The 21,870-nt window shown below is 41.2% G+C and overlaps 2 protein-coding genes across 2 annotated transcripts in view; one reads left to right on the top strand and one right to left on the bottom strand.

The window, feature by feature from the left end:
* Positions 1-1,437, bottom strand: part of Micu2 (mitochondrial calcium uptake 2) — an 87,460-nt gene extending 86,023 nt beyond the window's left edge. Inside the window, exon 1 of the mRNA XM_090342405.1 lies at positions 1,228-1,437. Coding sequence (XP_090198531.1) covers positions 1,228-1,437 — 210 coding nt within the window. The remainder of the gene's footprint in view (positions 1-1,227) is intronic.
* A 154-nt stretch (positions 1,438-1,591) lies between these two features.
* Fgf9 (fibroblast growth factor 9) overlaps positions 1,592-21,870 on the top strand; it is a 99,127-nt gene continuing 78,848 nt past the window's right edge. Inside the window, exons 1-2 of the mRNA XM_090342403.1 lie at positions 1,592-1,667; positions 21,361-21,442. The gene's annotated coding sequence lies outside the window, so the exon portion shown is untranslated. The remainder of the gene's footprint in view (positions 1,668-21,360; positions 21,443-21,870) is intronic.

Raw genomic sequence — 21,870 nt, 5'->3', positions numbered from 1 at the left:
TGGGTCTACAAAGCATTAGGTTTCATAATTGTGTAATAATATTCCTTAAAGTATGTGGACATTATCAACTATTTATTTATTTTGGTGCTAGTACTGGGGGCTTGAATTCAGGGCCTTGTGTTCTTTTTTGTTTGTTGTTTAAGGCTGGAGCTCTGCCACTTAAACCACAACTCCACTTCTGTCTTTTTGCTGTTTAACGGTGATAAGAATCTCAGAGGCTTCAGTTTGGGCTGGAGGCCCATCCAGGGCCGGGAGTTTGGCCTAGTGGTAGAGTGCTTGCTTGGCATGCACGAAGACCTTGGTACCACATACATAGAAAAAAGCCAGAAGTGGTACTGAGGCTCAAGTGGAACCACTTTCTTCACATCTCAGTCTTCTGAGGAGCTAGAATTACAGGGGTCTGAGTCAGTAATGCCTAGTGAACTGCTTGCTTTAAAAAATATAATGCAGGTGATACAGAGAGCGTTTAGTTACACAAGTCAGGTAATGAGTACATGTCCTTTTGGACAATGTCACTTCTCTCCTCTCTCCCAGTCAACTAATTTTTACAGATTGATTTTCATTACTAACAGCAGCAGCAAAGTATTTGTTAGTAGGTCAACTGGAACGAACTATGTAAAGAAGTGGGGGTCAAACTCTTAGAGAGAGACAGAAGTGTGTGTGTGTCTCGGTGGGAGATAAGGGGAACACTACTTAAAGATCATAAACCCACTCTTTTTTTTGGGGGGGGGGGTAAGATGGGAGATAGGTCCTGGAGCTTGAACTCAGAGCCAGGGCATAGTTGGAGAGGCTTCTCCCCGCCCCTCAAAGGTTGCACTCCATCACCAGCGCCCCACCTCCACTTCCTGGGTTTTCTTTGGTAGTTAAGAGTTCCGTGAACCTCGGTTTTCAGATCTCGAGGGTCCTGAGTAGCTGACACGGCAGGCCCGAGCCCCCGGGGTGCCTGGCACAAACCCATTCTTGTAACCCGCTGGGGAGCAGCGCTGGCAGCCAGAGGTGCTACCTGAAGTCCAGCTCAAAGGGGTGCGCGGCTGGGCCGCGCGGCCTTCACTTTCGGGGAGCCGGACTCCCCAGGACCAGCCTCAAGAGCCCCGGGGGGGGGGTGTACAGGGCAGGGGTGGGGAGAGGCCGGCGCCGGGCCGGGGACGCCGAGCAGGCCCCTCCCGCGGGGACCTCCGGGAAGGGAGGAGCCTGGGGTGGGCTCGCGCGGAGGGCGGAGCCCCCTACCTGTGCTAACCGCGGCGGGCTGCCCTCGCGCGCCGCCACGTTCACGCGGCCGTGATACCAGGCGGCTCCTGCCCCTGCCAGTGTCATTCCAGCCACAGCTGCTGCCAAAGAGCCGGGGCTCGGCAAGGCGCATCGGCCGGTCGCGAGCCCGCGCCGCAGCCGGTGGCCCCACGCCATCAGCCGAGCGCTTTGCCTGGCTGCCGCCGCCATGTTTGCGGAAGTGGTGTAGCGCCGCGCCCCGCCCCCCACGGCTCAGGCTCTGGGCACGCCCCCTGCGGCCCAGATCTCGCGAGATGCGGGCGTGCGCGCTGGTGGGGCGGTTCAGGCTTGGCTCTCCCTGCTGGAAAGAGCCACGCCTTTGGCAGTGAGCATCAATTCCTTGAACTGTCACATCGCGGAGTCTTCCTGGTCCAAGGGAGGCCAGAGAGTGGTCCTCGAGAGTAAGAAGCTCTGCAGATTTGGAATATATATATATATATATATATACATGTATATATATATATATTCATGCTATTCAGAAGTTTACATAACTAATCTCTAGAAGATTATTCACCGGCTGTTTTAAATAACAAAAATCAGATTGCCTAATCGATGGTAAACTATCCTTATTCAAGAAAAGGTGACAGACCCAAATGGCTCAGGAGGATGAGAGCTGAGGATCTCAGTTCAAAGCCAGCCCCAGCAGACAGAGCTGAGAGACTTCATTAACTAGCAAAACACTGAAACTATAGTTATACCTTAAGTGGTAGAGCTTTAGCCATAGGTATAAAAGCTAAGCCCCAGTACCAATAAAGAAAACATATGTGTGTTATGTATGAACTGGGTCCAGGGGCTTGAACTCATGGCCTGGGTGATGTCCCTTAGCTTTTCACTCAAGGCTTGGCACATAACCCAGCTCCACCTCCAGGTGGTTGCTGTTTAATATAATTAGAGATAACAGTCTCCCAGATTTTCTTCCCAGGACCATGATCCTCAGATCTCAGCATCTTGAATAGCTAGGATTACAGGCATAAGCCATTAGCACCTTGTTTTAAAATTTAGTTTTAAATGTGGTAAAACATACATAACACTGCCAGTTTAACCAAGCAGTGGCATTAGGTCAATTCACATTGCTATGCATGCATCATCAACATCCACCTCCAGAATTATTTTCCTTCTGGAAAACTGGCAAACATTATGAAAAAAAAAATGTCCCTTTCCCATAGGTCTTGTTTGTTCTTTCTTATGCTCCAGGTCTTAGGCATACTTTTCCTTCTGCTAAATCATACCCAATCTCAGTCTTGACTATTTTTTTCATATATTTTTATTGTAATTAATAGAAGGGTTACATTATATTCACCAGATAGAAGGTGCATTACTTCACATACATTGATACCCTTTCTCATGTCTTGGTCCCCATTTCCCTACCCTCCACCCCCACCCCTCATCTTGTTTTCCCCCCTTCCCTATCCAATTTCAAATAACCAAATATGCATTTATCCAATATATCAGATAACAAAATGAAATACTGTAACAATATGAGATAACCAAGGGACAGCAAAAGAGATGAGAGATAACATAGTACATTAAGGACAACAATCACTCATTAAATGGCTTTTGTTTTTATATCCTAGACATCCTTTCACTTAGCATCATATTGTATGGCCTTATGTATCTAGGTTTTGCTCTATTGCAAATCTCTATTAGGAGAGCTCAAGGTTTCTACTGATTATGACAAATGAGGGAAACCATTGAGCCTATGTCCCTTTGAGTCTGGCTTACTTCACTTAATATGATTTTTTTTCTAAGTCTTTCCATTTCCTTACAAATGGGGCAATGTTGTTCTTTCTGCCAGCAGCATAGAATTTCTGACTATTTTTTTAAGAACTCTCAGACAAAGCCATTTGATTCTAGGCAGTTATTATTTGCAGAATGTTTAAATTCTGTTCCAAACAAATTGTTTGATGGTTGTTATTACCTCACCTGGGATTAAGAGCTGATGTCAGGTGTAACAGTGTACCCACTCATGTCCCTACTACTGGGGAAACAGGTATTTTCCTTACTGCAGGTACAGAACAATGCATCAGTCATGGAAGTTCTTTTGTTAATAAAGTAATTTAGCAGACACAGACAACTTGGCTTCATTTTGTAGTGTCTGATCTTCCATTCTTTGCTCATCACTTTTCCTGAGTAAATTTAATTAACTTTTTGCTTATTCAGCATCTGAAATGTCCCCAGTTACCTGAAGCTTTTAATTGAGCATGGAGTAATTTGGAGCCAAAGTTGGAGGTGCCAAGACACCTGATTGTATAATTCATTACCATATTAGAGTTCTGCAAATGAGCAACAATAACAACAAAAAAGCTTCCAGGCTGAATCTAATTTGACCACTTAATGGAAGTTTTATGAATAAATTAGTTATCCACATTTAGTATAGGCTCCTTTTTTTTAGCTGACTTGCCAAAAATTAATTTGCATTCAGAGCTTCTTCAGTTTTCCCTGGTGGCTGAAATCAATTTCAGTGTCTTTCCTAGGAAGGAAGTAAAAAGATTTGACTCAATGAATACATTTTTTTTTTGCCAGTCCTGGGCTTGGGGTCAAGGCTTGAGCACTGTCCTTGGACTTTCTCAAAGCTAGAGCTCTACCACTCGAGCCTCAGCACCACTTCCGGCTTTTTGCTGTGTATGTGGGGTACCGAGGAATTGAACCCAGGTCTTCGTGCATGCTAGGCAAGCACTCTACCACTAGGCCAAACTCCCGGCCCCCAATGAACACATTTTTAAGCTATCACAAGGCTCTATCAGTATGATCACTATGATTGGAGGAATTGTCATTTAGTCTGTCTGTCTCTGTGCTAATGGCACTGTCTCTCAGCTTTTTCGCTCAAGGTTAGCACTCTACCACTTGAGTCACGCCTTTGCTTCAAGCTTTTTGGTGGTTAATTGGAGACAAGCGTCTCATAGACTTTTCTGTTCATGCTAATTTCAAACCTCAATCCTCAGATCTCAGCCTCCTGAATAGCTAGGATTATGTGTGAGCCACTGGTCAATGGGAATTTTAATCTGAGTGCTAATTTCTCATCTGTTAAGATTTTGGGTGGGGAGTTTAAATGGGAGAATTTATATGAAATAACCAATACTTGCCCCTTGGTAGCTCACGACAGATGTGAATTCATCTTCTTAAGATTTGGCCTACTCTTGCTATATGATCACAAATGAGCATGTTGGAAATGTAGGCTAAATCCAGATCACTAGGCCAGGAGCATGGCCTAAAGGTAGAGTGCTCGCCTAGCATGCAGGAAGCCCTGGATTCGATTCCTCAGTACCACATACACAGGAAAAACCAGAAATGGTGCTGTGGCTCAAGTGGTAGAGCTCTAGCCTTGAGGAAGAACCCTAAGAACCGTGCCCAGGCCCTGAGTTTAAGTCCCAGGACTCGGGGGTGGGGGTGGGAAAGCCACATCACTAGCCTGTGGTAACGAGAGTTTGTACTTTCTAAGTATCTCACCTGACCATATGAGTTGCTGGTTTGTTTTCACATTTGCTAACTTTGGTAGTTCTTGGGATATGTCCTGCTATCCTAGATTGTTGAGATCTATTTTGTTTCTATCACCTGGTGATTATAGAATTTTTAGGATGTGTTTGGACATCCTAGATGTCTTATCTTAACAGTACAAAATAGATGCTACTCTGATTAGATCACTTGGTATATTTAACAACATTCAGTTTTTCTCACAATTTGACATCCTTGAGGGAAACTGTTGCTTTTTACTTGTTGTTTCCTTAGCACCAGTACAGTGCCTGGAATATATCAGAATATAGTGGACATTTAATGACGCATCTATGAATAGGCGAATAAGTATGTAGCACAAGTATAATTGTAAGGTATCTATTCTCAAGTTTAGGTAACCAAGGATACAGAACTATATCGCTCCTTTGATATAGTTTGTCAAGACAAAGAATCATTTTATTTTGATTATATATTATTATATATTGCACATATATACGCAATATGTCATATATATTGCATAAGTTAGTTATACAAGGAGGGGTTTCATTGTGACATTTTCAGACCTGTATGCAGTGCATTCCCATCTCACCCCTCTATCATTTTCCCCTTTTGTTTCCCCTTTCCCAAACAATTTCAAGAGGTTTCATGGTGCTGTTTTCACACATGCAAACTATATACTTCAGTCATATTCGCCACTAGTCACACCCTTTGTCACCTTCCTGCTATTAGCTAGGAGGCCAACAGAACCTGTTTCTCTTTCCCTACTCCCCAATCCCCTGTTGATCAACAGGACAGAGCTTTATTTAGTAATTTATTTATTTTTGGCTGGTACTGGGGCTTGAACACAGGGGCCTGGGCACCATCCCTGAGCTTTTACACCCAAGGCTGGTCCTATTACCACTTGAGCCACACATGTACCATTTTGGCTTTGTGTTAGTTAATTGGAAATAAGAGTTTCACAAACTTTCTTGACTTTTGGCTGGCTTTGAACCTCAATCTTCAGATTTCAGACCCCTGAGTAGCTAAGATTATAGGCAAGAGCCCTCAGTGCCAGCTAAAAGCTTTCTTTTAAATTAGTATCTTTTGCTGGAAATCTTTTTTTTCCCCCACTGGTAATATTTTATTTACCAATCAGTACATGCCTCAAAGGCATTTCTTTTTTTTGTATTTTTTATTGTAATTAGTAAAAGGGTTACATGATATTTGCCAGATAGAAGGTGCATTAACTCACATACATTGATACCCTTTCACCTGTCTTGGTACCCATTTCCCTCCCCCCCACACCCCCCACCCATCTTGGTTTTCCCCCCTTCCCTATCAAATTTCAAATATCCAAATACAAATAAATTCAATATATCAGATAACAAAGTGAGATACTGTAACAATATGATATAACCAAGGGACAGCAAAAGAGATGAGAGACAACATAGTACATTAAGGACAACAATCATTCATTATATGGCTTTTGTTTCAATATCCTGGAGGTCCTTTCAATTTTGCTGGAAATCTTTGAACTTTTGTAGAACACTGTACTTGGTCATTAGTTTTATTTATTTGTTCATTTTTATTTTGTGTGTCGGATCCTCTAGAACTCTCACTTAAGAGCTAATGTATACAAATGTTTTTCTTTTGCAGAGGAAAAATTCTTATAATAGAACAAACCATCCAAACTATGAGTCTTCCCTGGCAGCTGCTGACATTTGTCTAAGTACATTGACTATACTGGTCTTTTGGGGTCTCTAGCTTTGTGCATTTCTTCATCACCAGCTGTAGAGAAAACCCAAGCTGGGGTATATTTTCATCTTTGCAGTGTCTATATAAACCAATTCCCAAATAAGAAGCAGCTGCTTCTCTAGCTAACACCTAGTCTGTTTTAAATGGCAATTAGAGAGAAGCAGAATGGAAACATGAACAGTTTCAAAACAGGGTGTCTTAATCCATGTATCCTGTGCACTTTTTTCCCCCACAAGCAGAGGGACAGAAGTGATAGCAACAAATAAGTAAATAAATAAAAGTTACCCACCAGGGTTTTTATTTTCTCTGGAAATATGAGGCCCAAATTTCAAAACAATCCTTGATTATTTTGAATACTGAGCTGCACAGAAGAGAAAGATGCCTGGCTGGTCAGAAGGGAAAGATGAAAGGGAAGAGAGGAAATTGGGTGTGGGTCTTGATAGAGTCTGAGGGAGGCCTTCCAAGATGAGAGAAGGGGTAGGTCAGGGCCAGGGAAGACTAGATGAGTGTTTACAAGGCTTGGAGAAGACTGGCTTGATGTGGCTTGGTGGTCAGAAGGGGACTGTGTAATAATTTCTGCAGAACATACCATTGTGAGTTTTTAGGGGCCCGGGGAGGGGAGTCAATTATGGGGCTTAAACTCAGGCCTAGGCTCTGTCCTTAGGCTCTTTTACTCAAGTCTAGTGCTCTCCTCCTCCTCCTCCTCCTCCTCCTCCTTCTTCTTGCCAGTCAGGGCCTGAGCACTGTCCTTGGGCTTTCTCAAGGCTAGAGCTCTACTACTTGAGCCACAGCACCACTTCTGGCCTTTTCTATATATGCAGTATCGAGGAATTGAACCCAGGTCTTCGTGCATGCTAGGCAAGCACTCTACCACTAGACCAAACTTCCAGCCCCTAGTGCCCTACTTCTTTGAGTCACAATGCCACTTCCAGTTTCTGAGTGGTTAATTGGAGATAGAAATCTCATGGGAGACTTTTCTCCCTAGCTCAGATCACAGTCTTCTGAGAAGCTAGGATTACAGATGTGAGCCACTGATGCCTAGCCATCATGGGCTTTTTTTTTTCTTCTGCCAGTCCTGGAATTTAGACTTAGGTCCTGAACACTGTCTTGTGCTTTCTCAAGACTAGCGCTTTACTACTTGAGCCACAGCACTACTTCCGTCTTTTTGTGTGTATGTGGTATGGTACCAAAAAATCAAACCCCACGGCTTTGTGCACGGTAGGCAAGCATTCTACCACTAAGCTAACCTCTGGCCATAATGTGCTTCTTAAAAATGATATAGTTTTGGAGAAGTGCACTGTTGGGTGATTTTTCTAGATGGTATAATCTACTATCCATCTGAGTTACAAGGTAGTATACACACTATGTGTGCCACCCTAGACAAAACCATAGGAAATTAAATTGAGCATGAGTGAAAAAGATGCACCCAAAACCTGCAGTAAGTCAGGTGTCAGTGGCTCAGGCTTGTAATCCTAGCTGTTCAGGAGCCTGAAATCTGAGGATTGAGGTTTAAAAACTAGCCTGGGTAGGGAAGTCCATGAGTCTGATCTCCAACTAACCACCCCACAAAAATCTGGAAGTAGGGCTGTGGTTCAAGTGGTAGAATACCACCTTAGAGTGGAAAAAGCTAAGGGGCAATACCTAGGCCCTGAGTTCAAGTGTCAGACCAGCACATATACACACACAAAAAAAATGGGGTAAAGAACAGATTATGAAGTTTCTGTCAGCAAAACAGAGTGTACTGTTCACAGTGAACTTTGAAAACTAGAAATAGAAGCATATTTTAAAGTAATAAGAAAAGTATAACATAGTGGATTCATAAGCTAGTAATATAGTTATTATCAAACATCACATATTGTACATAATTGTATGTATTTGTATATTTTTGTGTATTTACTGGTATGAAGGCTTGAACTCAGGGTCTGAGTGCAATTTCTGAGTGGTTTTTTTTTTCCAACACTGGAGCTCTACCACTTGAGCCACAGCTTCACTTCTGGCTTTTTGCTGGTTAATTGGAGCTAGGAGTCTTTCCAGACTTTCCTGCCTGACCTGGCTTTAAATCTCAGTTCTCATATCTCAGCCTCCTTAATAGCTCAGATTACAGACATGAGCCACAAATGCTTGGCTCTTATAGTAAATCTTGAAAAACCGAAGTAGAAGCATATTGTGAAGTACCCAGAAAAATATAACATGGGAACTATTTAAGCCAGTAACATAGTTGCTTATCATCATTATCAAATATGACATAGTATACGTGGTAGCATATGTTTCTATTTTTATATCATGGTCACAGAAGTAGGTTTGTTTACACTAGTATCACTATGAGCAACACATAAGCAATGTGATATGGAACATTATTTAGTTATAATATCACCAAGGTACTAGGAAGTTTTAGCTCCACTATAATCTTATAGGACCACTGTTGTGTATGTAGCCCATCCTTATACACTGCATGACTATTGTGGATCAGTTGTCAACCCATCTTGACCTTTTTTTTTGTCAGTCCTGGGCTTGAGCTCAAGGCCAGGGCACTGTCCTTGGATTTTCTCAAGGCTAGAGCTCTACCACTTGAGCCTCAGCACCATTTCTATGTATGTAGTACGGAGGAATCGAACCTGCATCTTCGTGCATGCTAGGCAAGCACTCTATCATTAGGCCAAACTCCCGGCCCCCCATCTTGACCTTTTGCACACTTGACCTTGGATTCTTTATGTCTCTTTCCTACATTCTTACCATCTTGTGGCTGATCTCTGCATCTCCAACATTTTACCCCATGTTTGTATTTTGTCAGTTTAGACTTTATCTTGGTCTTTCTCACCTATTGATCAACTTCCTTATATTATTTTACTTTCTTCTAACAACTACATGGTGTGTGTGTGCGTGTGTGTGCGTGTGCGTGTGTGCATGTGTGTGTGTGTGTGTGTGTGTGTGCGTTACTCCCTCCCTCGTTTTCTCCCACTTTCTCTCTCCCCTCCCATACCATCTTAAAAGAAAATATGGCTGAGCATTGTGACTCATGTCTGCAATCTTACCTACCGAGAAGGCTGAAATCTGTGGATTACAGTTCAAAGCTAGCCTTGGCAGGAAAATCCACGAGACTCTCTCCAATTACAGAAAAAGCCAGAAGTAGCTTTGTGGCTCAAGTGATAGAGTGCCAGCTTTGAATGAAAAAGATAAGAAACAGTGCTCAGGCCTTGTGCTCAAGCCCTACTACTGGTGCAGGCACGTGTACATGCATACACACACACACACACACACACACACACACACACACACACACACACACACACACACAAGATTTAGCATTGATTGCTTAATCTACCATGTCAGGCCTCAGCCCAGGCTTGGTAGTATCAAAATTAGCTTTATTTCTCTTTGTGTCTCTAAGGCATGGTAGCATGCTTGGTACATATTTCACACTCAATATAGTTTGTTAAATTGAAGGGGAAAAAATTCACCCTCTTTGGATTGATAGAGAATAATAATTTTTAGGACTGGAAAAATAAACTGAAACCAATCTCCTCCTTTTTCCAAGAGGAGAGAGAGGGCCTATAAAGGTTAAATCACACAGCTAATGGACATATGATGAAAGAAATGTTTTAGAAAGATGGAGCTGACATCCATCTATGAAATGCTTGGGAGAAGAAAAAGACTGAAAGCAAAGGCATGTGTTAAGAGATGTTCATTATTATCAAGGCTCAAGGTAATGAGAATGTAAAATCTGGCTGATAAGAAGGGAATGAGAACCAGAGGAGGATTTGAAAGACACAGAAAAGGCTCTTCTAGGCAGTGCTGTTTCCCTGTCGGTGAGATTTTTATCTTGACCTATTTCTACACATGCCTGTATCAGTCCTGATCCTAGATATTTTTACCCACGGCCCCAAACTACACAGGAAGACATAATTAGCAATTCTTTTGACTCATCTAAGACCTCTGAGAATGATTCATACCCTCTGATACACAGTTATCCACTATAAATATAGTTCAGCATCTGACTACTCCAAGCAATAGTGCTTCATAATATCCATTCATGTGCTGATTACTCCATTAATACAAAAATGAATCGAACCTCTTTAACGTACTTTTGAGAGTCCTTCATGTTTATTTTTCTTTTTTCACCAAACAAAATCAGTCTTAATGTACATTCTTGTATAAACTACTAGCCTTACAGAATTGGATCACAATTTTTACATTTCTAGATCAAAGACATATTCAAATCCATCTCTTCTTTTCTTTTTCTTTTTATGCCAGGATTAGGGATTTAAAACAAGGCTTGGGTTCTGTCCCTTAGTTTTTTTCGCCACATAAAACTGATACTATACCATTTGAGCCACAGTGGCATTTCCAGCTTTTTGGTGATTAGTTGTAGATAAGAGATTTACAAGCTTTCCTGCCTGGTCTGGTTTCAAATCTCGATCCTCAGATCTCAGCCTTTTCAGTAGCTATGGGTGCCTGGCTTAAAACTTGAAAATACATGTTATCCCTTCCTTCCTTCCTTCCTTCCTTCCTTCCTTCCTTCCTTCCTTCCTTCCTTCCTTCCTTTGTTGTTCCCTCCCTCCCTCCCTCCCTCCCTTCCTTTCTTCCTTCCATCCTTCCTTCCTTACCTTCTTTGTGTTGGTCTTGGGGCTTGAGTGCAGGCCTGGGCACTATCCCTTAGCTTCTTTACTCAAAGCTTGCACTCTACCACTTGAGCTATGGCTTTATATCTGGCTTTTGGTGGTTAATTGGAGATAAGAGGGTCATACTTTCCTGCTTAGGCTCCCTTCAAACCGCAATCCTCACATCTTTGGTTCTTGAATAGCTCAGATTGTATGTATAAACCACTGGCTGCGTATTCATTTTGAAGAAAGCACATTTATAACAATATTTAAAACACATAGTCAAGATTTACATTTTGAAGATGAAATCATTTTTACTAAAGAAAATGTAGATATTATTATAGGTATGATGAATGTTTTTCTCATTTGAGGAATGATAATACTATTTTAGTGACATCAATGGTATCCATTTAGTTTCTTCAAATTCAATTGAAAAATGTTAAGTTCTTTGACACAGAAATATAAAAGTTTGATTTAGTAATCTGTTAATTTAGATGTTCCTATTGAATGTCATAGCTCAAGAAGATACCTTACAGAGATGCTTTATTAGCTGAAGTAATGAAATCATGATACTATTTATTGTTTTCTGTTTATGAAAAGTCCCAAAATTAAAAAAAAATAAAAAACACAAAATTAGAGAAACTACAACATTGAGTATCTATGTATTGCATACTTGCATTCTGCAATTACCTTTTACCCATACTTTATCTTTTCTCCTCAACTAGATTATATTGACCCAGACACCAGACTAACAGCCTTATGGTAGGCATTTCATCATGTGTTTTGCAAAGATGAGGATTTAGAAAAAAAAACTCTTCTGCTGATTTTTAAATGAATTGCAGACAATGCAGGCATGTTCTAGGGAAAGCAATTTGGTTACCAAGTTTGACACTTACCTGAGCAGAAAAGTCCACGAGACTCCATTTCTAATTAACCATCAAAAATCTAGGCTGGAGGCATGGCTCAAGTGGTAGAGCACCAGCCTAACAAGCAAACGAAGCAAGTTTGAGGTTCTGAGTTCAAATACCAGTATTACCAGAGGCAGAAAATCCCCCTCAAGCAAATCCAAGATAGTCTTAGGAAGATGGCTCATCCTAGTGAGAAAGGAGAAGGGAGGGGACGGGAATTAAACAACTGTCAAAACCAAGACAGAAAAGGTAATGACATGTTTCATGATTTTAAGATTTCAGGCAAGAATTTCAAGTCGGTGACATGTATTCATATGTTTCAAAACATCCAGAATATCATGCGATAGCCTTAACTATCAAAAAGATGTCATTAGGCTGGGCGTAGTGGCTCACACCTGTAATCCTAGCTACTCAGGAGGCTGAGATCTGAGGATCAAGGTTCAAAGCCAGCCCGGGCACAAAAGGACCTGAGACTCTTATCTCCAATTAACCTCTAGAAAATGGGAAGTGGGGCTTGGCCCAAGGCTAGGGCAGTAGCCTTGAGTTGGAGAGCTCAGGATCAACACCAGGCCCAGGGGTAGAGCTGAGGGACAGTGCCCAGCCCAAGTTCAAGCCCCATGACCAAAAAAAAGAAAAAAGATGTCATTAGCAGCGTGCTGGTGACTCATACCTGTAATCTTAGCTACTGAGGAGTCTGTGATCTGAGGATCGCAGCTTTGAAGCCAGCTGAGGCAGGAAATTCCATTAGACTCCTTTTCTTAGTTGTGTTGTTCCTGGAGATGATGTCAGGGCCTGGGCACTGTCCCTGAGCTCTATCACTCAAGGCTAGCATTCATCACTTTGAGCCACAGTGCCCCTTTACTTTTTCTAGTGGTTATTTGGAAATCAGAGTCTCATGGATTTTTCCTGTCTGGGCTGGCTTTCAACCACCATCCTCAGATCTCAGCTTCCTGAGTAGCTGGGATTTATAGACTTGGGCTACCAGCACCCAACTTTGTGAAACTCTCATTGCTGATTAACTGCCCCCCAAATCTGAAAGTGCTTAGTGCTAGTGGTTTACACATGTTATCTAGCTACTCAAGCAGAGATCTGAGGATCACAGTTCAAAACCAGTCCAGATAGGAAAGTCAATGATCTTATCTACAATTAGCCACCAAAAATCCAGAAGTAGAGCTGTGGCTCAAGTGCTAGAGCAATCAACTAGCCTTGAATGCAAAAGTTCAGGGACAGTGCCCAGATCCTGAGTTCAAGCCCAGGACCAGTACTTCCCTCTCCCACAAAACAAAACAAAAACACCACACACACACACACACACACACACACACACACACACACACACACACACACACGCAAAAAACTGAAAGCGGAGCTGTGGCTCAAGTGGTAGAGTACTAAACTTGAGGAAAAGAGCCCAGAGAAAAACATCTAGGCCCCAAGTTTAAGCCCCAGGATATTGGCATCACTAAAAGAAGACAAAAGCTTTGGTTCTGGGCTGGGAGTGTGGCCTAGTGGTAGAGTGCTTGCTTAGCATGCTCAAAGCCCTGGGTTCAATTTCTCAATACCACAAAACACAGAAAAGCCCAGTAGTGGTGCTGTAGCTCAAGTGGTAGAAAGCATAACGACAGTGCCCAGGCCCTGAGTTCAAGCCTCAGGACTGGCAAAAAAAAAAAAAAAAAAAAAAGCTTTGGTTCTTCTTTTGTTATTGTTTCTTAAAAAGAAAAATTCAAACTTTCAATGTCATTGTTCATTCCTTTACCTCTAAAGCAGAGCCTCTGGTTATCTGGGTTTCAATTTCCATACTGTCACCATCTAGTTGCCTCCTCTCGAAGCCCAGCAGGACAAAAGTGTCTCAGCTCCCACAGAGGCTTTCCTCTCTCTCCAAAGAACAGGGTTATTCTGAATCTGTTTTGTGCATTGTAGACTTAGAAAAATACACTTGGCTGCTCACTATTCACTGTTTCTCACAGAGACAATGAATATTGTAAGTGTTGGTGATCTGGAAAGAAGAAATGGAGGCTAGTGTAATGGCTAACCCTTCTCTCCCACAACTCAGAATGACTAAGAAGCTGGCTGCTGGAATCCTAGCTTCTTGGTGGCCTGAGATCTAAGGAATGAGGTTCAAAGCCATCCTGGGTATATCCATGAGATCCTTTTTGTTTTGTTTTGGTCCATCATAAGGCTTGAACTCTGGGCCTGAGCTATGTCCTTGAGCTCTTCAGCTCAAGGCTACAGCTTTACTACTTGAACCACAGCACCACTTCCAGTTTTGTGGTTAATTAAAGAATCTCCCAGGACTTTCATGCTCAGGCTTGCTTGGAACTGTGATCCTCTGATCTCAGCATCCTGAGTAGCTAGGATTACAGGCATGAGCCACCAGTTCCTGGCAGTTTATAAGATTCTTCATTCATCAGCAAAAAGCTGGAAGTGTAGATGTCATTCATGTAGTAGCATACTAGCTTTGTACAAAAAAGCTGAGCAACATTCAAGATACATAAACTGCCTTGTTATATTGCAATTCCTCTGTCCAATTACTTAAAGATAATTGAGGGACAAAAAAGGCTGAGCAAGAGTTCCAGGCCCAGAATGCAATCCCTAGTACTGACACAAACAAGAGTAAATGGATCTGCTTCTAGAAACTACTCTTATTTCTACCCTCTTGACATCCAAAGACTGCAGCCTCCATCTGGAAGTGTGAGATGGATGACAGTGGGGGCCTGAAGAAAGCATGAGCCAAACTGCTTGCTTCAGACAAGCGGTAGAGCCGTAGCCTTGAACAAAAACCCAGGCCCTCAGTTCAAGCTGCAGGACCACACCAAAAACAAAACAAAATACAACACACAACATACCTAAGAAATTTTTTGTCCTCTGCCAATCAACTATGGGTCAACAATATATATTTTTAATTGCAACTTTTGGAGAGGGGCTGGGGGCAGGCTGAGAGGTAAGATGTGGGCACCTACAAGGGGTCTGACTTCAGTAATCAGTGACATTTGTACCCACTCATACCCCTCATGATAGTTACTGTGAATTATTCAAGAGGAGGCTGCACTGGGCCTGTCTCCTCTATGTATACCAACCTCTATAGGTATACATAGTGTATGATATATATATATGATGTATATTTATATAAAGTTTTCTTTATTTTTTAAATGATCAATAAAATGCCTTTTGTTGTTGGTAATGGGGCTTGAACTCAGGACCTGGGTACTGTCCTGAGTCTTTTTATTCAAGGCTAGAGATCTACTACTTTTTTTTTTTTTGCTACTCGGGGACTTGAGCTCAGGGCCTGAGCATTGTCCTTGGGCTTTCTCAAGGCTGGTGCTCTACCTCTTGAGCCACAGCACCACTTCTGGCTTTTTGTATGTATGTAGGGTGCGGAGGAATTGAACCTGGGTCTTTGTGCATGCTAGGCAAGCACCCTACCACTAGGTCAAACTCCCAGCCCGCTCTACTACTTTTTTTGTTGTTGGTGGTGGTTGTGGGGCTTGAACTCTGGGCCTGGATGCTATCTCTGAGCTTTTCAGCTCAAGGCTACCACTCTACCAGGTTGAGCCATAGCACCACTTCTGGTTTTCTAGTGGTTAATTGGAAATAAGAGTCTCAAGACTTTCGTGCCCATACTGGCTTTGAACCTCAATCCTCAGATCTCAGCCTCCTTCGTAGCTAGGATTACAGGCATGAGCCACCAGCACCCAGAGAGCTCTATTACTTGAACCACAGTTTTACTTCTGCTTGGGGGTAGTTAATTGGAGATTAGACTCTTGACTTTCCTGCCTGGGCTGGCTTTGAACCATGATCCTCAGATCTTGGCCTTCTAAGTAGCTGGGATTACAAGTGTGAGCCACGAGCATCTGGCAAATAAATGCCTTTTAAAGAGCAACAACAACAACAAAGTTGCAATTGTCCTGAATAGAGACAGATATTTTCTGGCTATTATTTTTCTAAACAATACAATATAGTTATCACTTATATAGCACTTTTATTTAGTTACCTATTTATTTATTGTTCTAGAACTGGGGCTTGAACTCATTACCTTATCCTTTTTCTTAGCTTTTTCACTCAAGAATGACACTCTACCACTTGAGTCACACCTCTGCTCCTAGCTGTTTTTGAGCTGTAATCCCATGTTCAGCTTCTTGCCAATTCATTGGAGATAAGAGTCTCATGGACTTTCCTACTTGCACTGTCTTTGAAATGGCATCCTCATATCTCAGCTTCCTGAATAGTTAGAATTACAGGCATGAGCCATTAGAACCTGGCTTGTATTGTAAGTAATTTAGAGATCATGTAAAGTGTCTAAGTGACACACAAATACTCCTGCAGCTTCAGTAGCTGTAGATGTTGCTACCCATGGTGAGAGGAAGACCAGGAGCTACCCCTCTGGGAGCTGAAGGATGACTGTTTATGGGAAACTCTTATTTCTAGTGTACTAACAGAAAGGCCAAAGGAGCTGTGGCTCTTGAACAAAAAAGCTCAAGAGACAACAGCCTGGCCTTGAATTCAAGCCCTAGAGTGTGTGTGTGTGTGTGTGTGTGTGTGTGTGTGTGTGTGTGTGTGCATATGAACATACACACAATGGTATTATGCCAGTCAGACACAGGAAGGAAGCTATGTATCCATGATCAGGCATGAAAAACTGAGAATAGCATTTGCATATGTATATATGCATATACATGTATATGTATATGCCATGCTGTCCTATATAGCTTTGGCCATCACTGTGTCTCGGGACTGAACCTTTATTTGCCAGTAAGTCCTCAAATCATTGTCTGCAATTTCAGAAAAATGCACTAGATTTTAAAGCCTGCTACTTATAGGCAAATAGTAAACCAACAAACAAAACCCCCAAATCTCTGATTATGGATATATATGCATATAATGCTTGCATATTTAAAAACATAATTATTTACTCAAATTTATTTTCTCAAGGTTCTTTTTTGCCTGTGGTAATGGATTGTGTTCAGAAGGTTGTTAAATTCTGGGATAAAGCACAAGTCACCCATGTATAACATAACATAGCATAGAAAGTATGAGATTGTACATTACAGATCTGAAGCATTCTTGGAGAGGGGGAGACAAGCAAGTGGCCCTTTGTTAAAATTTCACAGTGCTTCTCACTTTCTGAAGCCTTATCAAAGCTTTAAATCCTTTTTCTAGTATGTGTGAGACTCTTCCAAAATACTTCCTTCAGAGATCAAAATTCTACATTTCAGATTGGGTTAAAGACGTTTTAGCATTCATCCTGCAGCTGTTGAAGCTAGAAGGGAGTAAAATGAGAAATGCCTTTTAGGGCATATTTCTCAACAAAGCAATTCAGAGAATGAAACCAAATCTTCAGGCTTCACTTGACATGGGAATTTAAAGTTATTTTTACAGGCCCTCATGGTGGTCGTCATGTGGAACATTAAAACTTACTATTAGAAAATAGTAAGTCAGAGTGAAAACCATTTTTCTTCCAATGGCTTGTTCAGAAAGTACAAAAGAGGAGCACAAATTATTATCTTGTTATTACCTTTCATGGATTTTGTACTTGTGCTCCAACCAGAGAACACATTTTCTTGTGTAAAATGTTTCCTCCGTTTTAATTATAGCCAGAGTAGCAGGCAGGGCTTTTATTATATTTGAAGGTATGTTTAGGGATATAGGAACAAACTTTTGTTTGTTTGTTTTGGGAGCTGTTTTTGGGCTTGAACTCAGGTTCTGGGGGTCTTAAGTTCCATAAGTCTTTTGCTCAAGGCTGGTTCTGTGGCACTTGAGCCATGGCTTCACTTCTGGATTTTTGGTGGTCATTTGGAGATAAGACTCTCATAGGCTTTCCTGCCTGGGCTAACTTTGAACTGGGATCCTTATATTTCAGCTTCCGGAGTAGCTAGCATAACAGGTGTAAGTTATGAGAACAAACTCTTAAAGGTAAATTGCATTTTCTTTGAAATGTGGTGTAGTATTTAAATATAGTCTCTGAAGTCCCTTGTATATGGAAGGACTGGAAACTTTTCACATATCTCTAGTGGGGACAGATCTGTTTTTAGTTTTATAATTTTTGCTTGTATGAAGTTACTTATATCACATAGAAAAGGTGTGAGGGCAGAGAAGTAAAGCTAAATATGAAGTCTTGAGTTTGACCCCTATGATCCAAGAGACAAATAAAAATAAATAATGAATGAAAGGTTTCACATTCTTAGCAGAGTTCAAGAAAGAAAGAAAAGTGAGCCTACAGTGGTTCATGCCAGAGAATGCAAGAGGGTTTCCTTTTTAAAATTAGCATCAATTAATTATAGAAAGGGCTTTCATTTGATTATGTCCATATATGCTTACGGTGTACTTTGATCAGGCAGTTTAACTTGTGCTTTAGTCTGCAGAAGCAGTGAAGATGTGATAGAAAAAAAGAAAATTCTAGATAACCATATGGAAGTTAAACAGATAATTTCAGTGTTATAATCACACACACACACACACACACACACACACACACACACACACACAGACATACACTCCTTAAATTCCTAGCCTCACTCTTTGTGGCATTCTACAGAGAAGTGGATACCACTTTAAGACCATGTAATTTAAATGTATTTTATTTAAAGATATTTTAGAATATTAAATATATTGAGATCAATATATTTAATGTGTTCAATATGTATTTAATATATTTAAGTGAATAGCAATTTTAAAAACCAATAGTAACTGAAAATGTTAGTAGATTAGATCAATTATTGGGGCAAAACAGAAAGTTGAGGTTTTCTAGAATTTTTTTTCGTGTGTGTGCCTTGGTGGGAATGGAGTTTGAATGAACTCTTTCTAGATAGGATGCTAGCACTTGAGTCATGCCTCCAGCTCTTTATGTCTTAATTTAGCTGTCTTTTCACAGCAATATATTACTTCTTACATTTCAGTTGTAGTACTTAGCTAATGAATGAGCTTTCTACAAGTAATTTACACATCTCCTAAAAGATAACACCAGCTAAAGACCAGTATATTACTTTTTTTCTAACAAGCACAAACAATTACTGGAGTTCATATAGACAGTTCTGGATAGTTTAGATGAATGCTTTTCAATACTAACGTGGGAACATATAACCTGAGAAGCTAGTTCAAATGCAAGTTCAGGTTTTGTAGGGATAAGGTAGAGATTATATTTCTAAGAAGTTCCCAAGAATCTTTAAATGCTGACTGACAGTATAGGTCACTGTAAATATCAGATGAAAATTCCAGGGGGAGCCAGGTTAATTCCTTCTTGAGATAAATTCCTGTCAGCAATGGATTATCCAAATGACTGAATGGTGGGTTTCATTGTGACTTTCATTAATTCCCCCAAATATTTGCCATTCCATAGGCTAAATGGGTGAAGCAAATTTCTCCAGCACCTGCAAGAGGTTGTAGTCTTCAGGATTAAGGGATAGCATGTGTGAGATGGAAGCTTATTAGCTGTCTCTTATCATACCTAAGTCTGGGGTTTGGAAGCAGAAGGTGAAGGAGGCAGTGAAAAAGAGCGGCGCTGCCTTAAACATAATAATTTAAAGCATCCTGGTGCTAATGGCAGATGCCTATAAGCCTACCTACCGAGGAGGCTGAGATCTGAGGATTGTGGTTCGAAGCTAGCCCTAGCAGGAAAGTTCGTGAGATTTTTTATCTCCATGCCCTGAGTTCAAGCACCAGCAAAAAAAGGTTTAGACAGTTCTTGGTTTAATTATAGCATCTAAACTAGAGCGGAAGAGGAAATGAAATGGGCAAGTCTAGACAGGGTGGGGAGGAAGGAGGAGATTCTCATGGATTGCCTGTGAGGGAGAAAGAATGGCCTAGTATCTCATGAAGTCTTCTGACAATCCACACTGTTTCTATTGAGAGGTAACTCACAGATACGGAAGAAGAGGTATAGATCAGGAAAGAAAGGTGAAGCATTATTTACTTATATCATAATACATTCTTAGGAAATTAACATATTTATCTGAACACATAGCACTTTGTTCAATGCCAAGTGCTATTTTGTGCTAGATCTACTACCCTTGAATTTCGTGATTCCCTGGTAGCAGACTTATGCTCTTGAGTTACTCAGTTCTGTTCTCTGGGGAATCTGCTTTGATGTCTGGTGACATTTTCTGACAATTCTATTTCTATTCATTCAACAAGTATTTATTAAACACCTACTGAATGTCAAGAATCAGCTGACTCCTTTCTTCTCTCCAGTGACAGCTTTTTTGTCTGCTTGAGATTTCAAACATTCATAAAATGAAATTATCTAGCCAGAGTTTAATATTATGAAGTATTTTTTTTCCAAAGAGGGCAAACCGCATTGTTTAGTGACCTGGGCCAAATAGATGGATTTCTACCTCAGGAGGAGAGAATGTTTAGAAATTGTTTCTTGAGATTATGGTTCTTGATTACCTAACTTCCTCAGTCTCCATGTATCTCAGACGACTGACCTCAAACTGGGTGGCTTAAAATAACACAAGTATGTCCCCTCACAGCTGTGGAGATCAGCAGTCTGAAATTCACGTATTAGAGGAGCCATGTCCATTCTGGAGATGGCAGGGAGGAATCTTCCTTACCTTCTCTAGGTCCTGGTGATGGCTAGTGATTCTTGGTACTCTTTGGCTTGTTACCACATCACTCCAGTCTCTGCTTCCCTTATCTCAGGGCTGTCGTGAATGTGTCAGTGTCTATGTCTAAATTTCCCTTTTTTACTTTTGGTCTGAGATGGGGACTCCCAACTAGGTACCTGATGCTTTCTCTCATTGGCTGGTATGCTACTAATGGAACCATGTCTCCAATCCCTAAATTTCTCTTTTTCTTAAAAGGTATCAGCCACTTTATACCTGAAAGCTCTCATCTTAACTTTCTTACACTTGCAAGTTGGTGAAATAATATCAGGCATTGGGGTATGAATGTACTTTTAAAGGATCTAATTTAACTCCAAACCTTCTCTTGTGTGTGGTGTGTGGTGTGTGTGTGTGTGTGTGTGTGTATACTATGGCTTGAGCTCAGGATCTGGGGTACTGAACTTAAGCTATTTCACTCAAAACTAGTGTTCTGCTACTTGAGCCACAACTCCACTTCTGGCTCTTTGGTGATTAATTGGAGATATGTCCCATGGATTTTCCTGCCCAGGCTGTCTTTGAACCACAACCCTCAAATCTCAGTCTCCTGAGTAGCTAGAATTATAGGCCTGAACTCCCAGTGTTCTTCTCTGATTTATCCCCCCTTCCAGTCTTGAGTATGGAACCCACAGCCTATGCAAGTGCTCTACCCTTGAGCTCTGCCACAGCCAAATCACTGTTCTGCACACAGGTACATTGATTGTAGTTGTGATTCCAACAGAAAGGAAGCAGGATTATAGAGAGGGCCTGTGATTTAACAAGAAAAGAAACAGCATCCCTCTGACCCTTGGTCCTTTCCATCTCCTCCAGGCAACAGATGGGACAAGCTGAGAGGAAGATCAAAGAAAACCTGGGGCCCAGGGCAAGCAAGGCCCGCACTGGACACCCACAGGTAGTAAATCATGGCTAGTCCTTTTAAGTTGCTTCTTGTGCCTTTTTATTTTCTCTTTACTGTCACTTGCTTCTTTTCTCTGTTCTTCTATTTTCCATTCTGTCTCTCTGTCATCTTCATTCTTGGAGCTCCCAAAGCAAGGAAGAAATAGATTATGTGATCAAAGGACTTCCAAAAGACGTTGGCATATCCTCATTAGGTTATTAGTACCTTATGAAAATGTCATTGTTTATAAACAGAGCAATCTCCGTGCCACATTCTAAGGACTGACTGTGGAGTAGGATTTGTAAAGTCTTTTCTACCTGATGTCATCTGAATTTTGCATGAGTCAATTTCATTAAATCTTCCATCCTGCCTTATTCCTTTCTGTAGAGGCTATAATATATTGTAATAAATATAGAGATCTAAAAAACAAATGAAGAAAGCAA

Source organism: Megascapheus bottae, chromosome 11, assembly GCF_031878675.1.
Source record: "Megascapheus bottae isolate mThoBot1 chromosome 11, mThoBot2.hap1, whole genome shotgun sequence".
Lineage (NCBI taxonomy): Eukaryota > Metazoa > Chordata > Mammalia > Rodentia > Geomyidae > Megascapheus > Megascapheus bottae.
The sequence above is the reverse complement of the archived record's forward strand: the minus strand, read 5'-3'. Positions and strand labels throughout refer to the sequence as shown.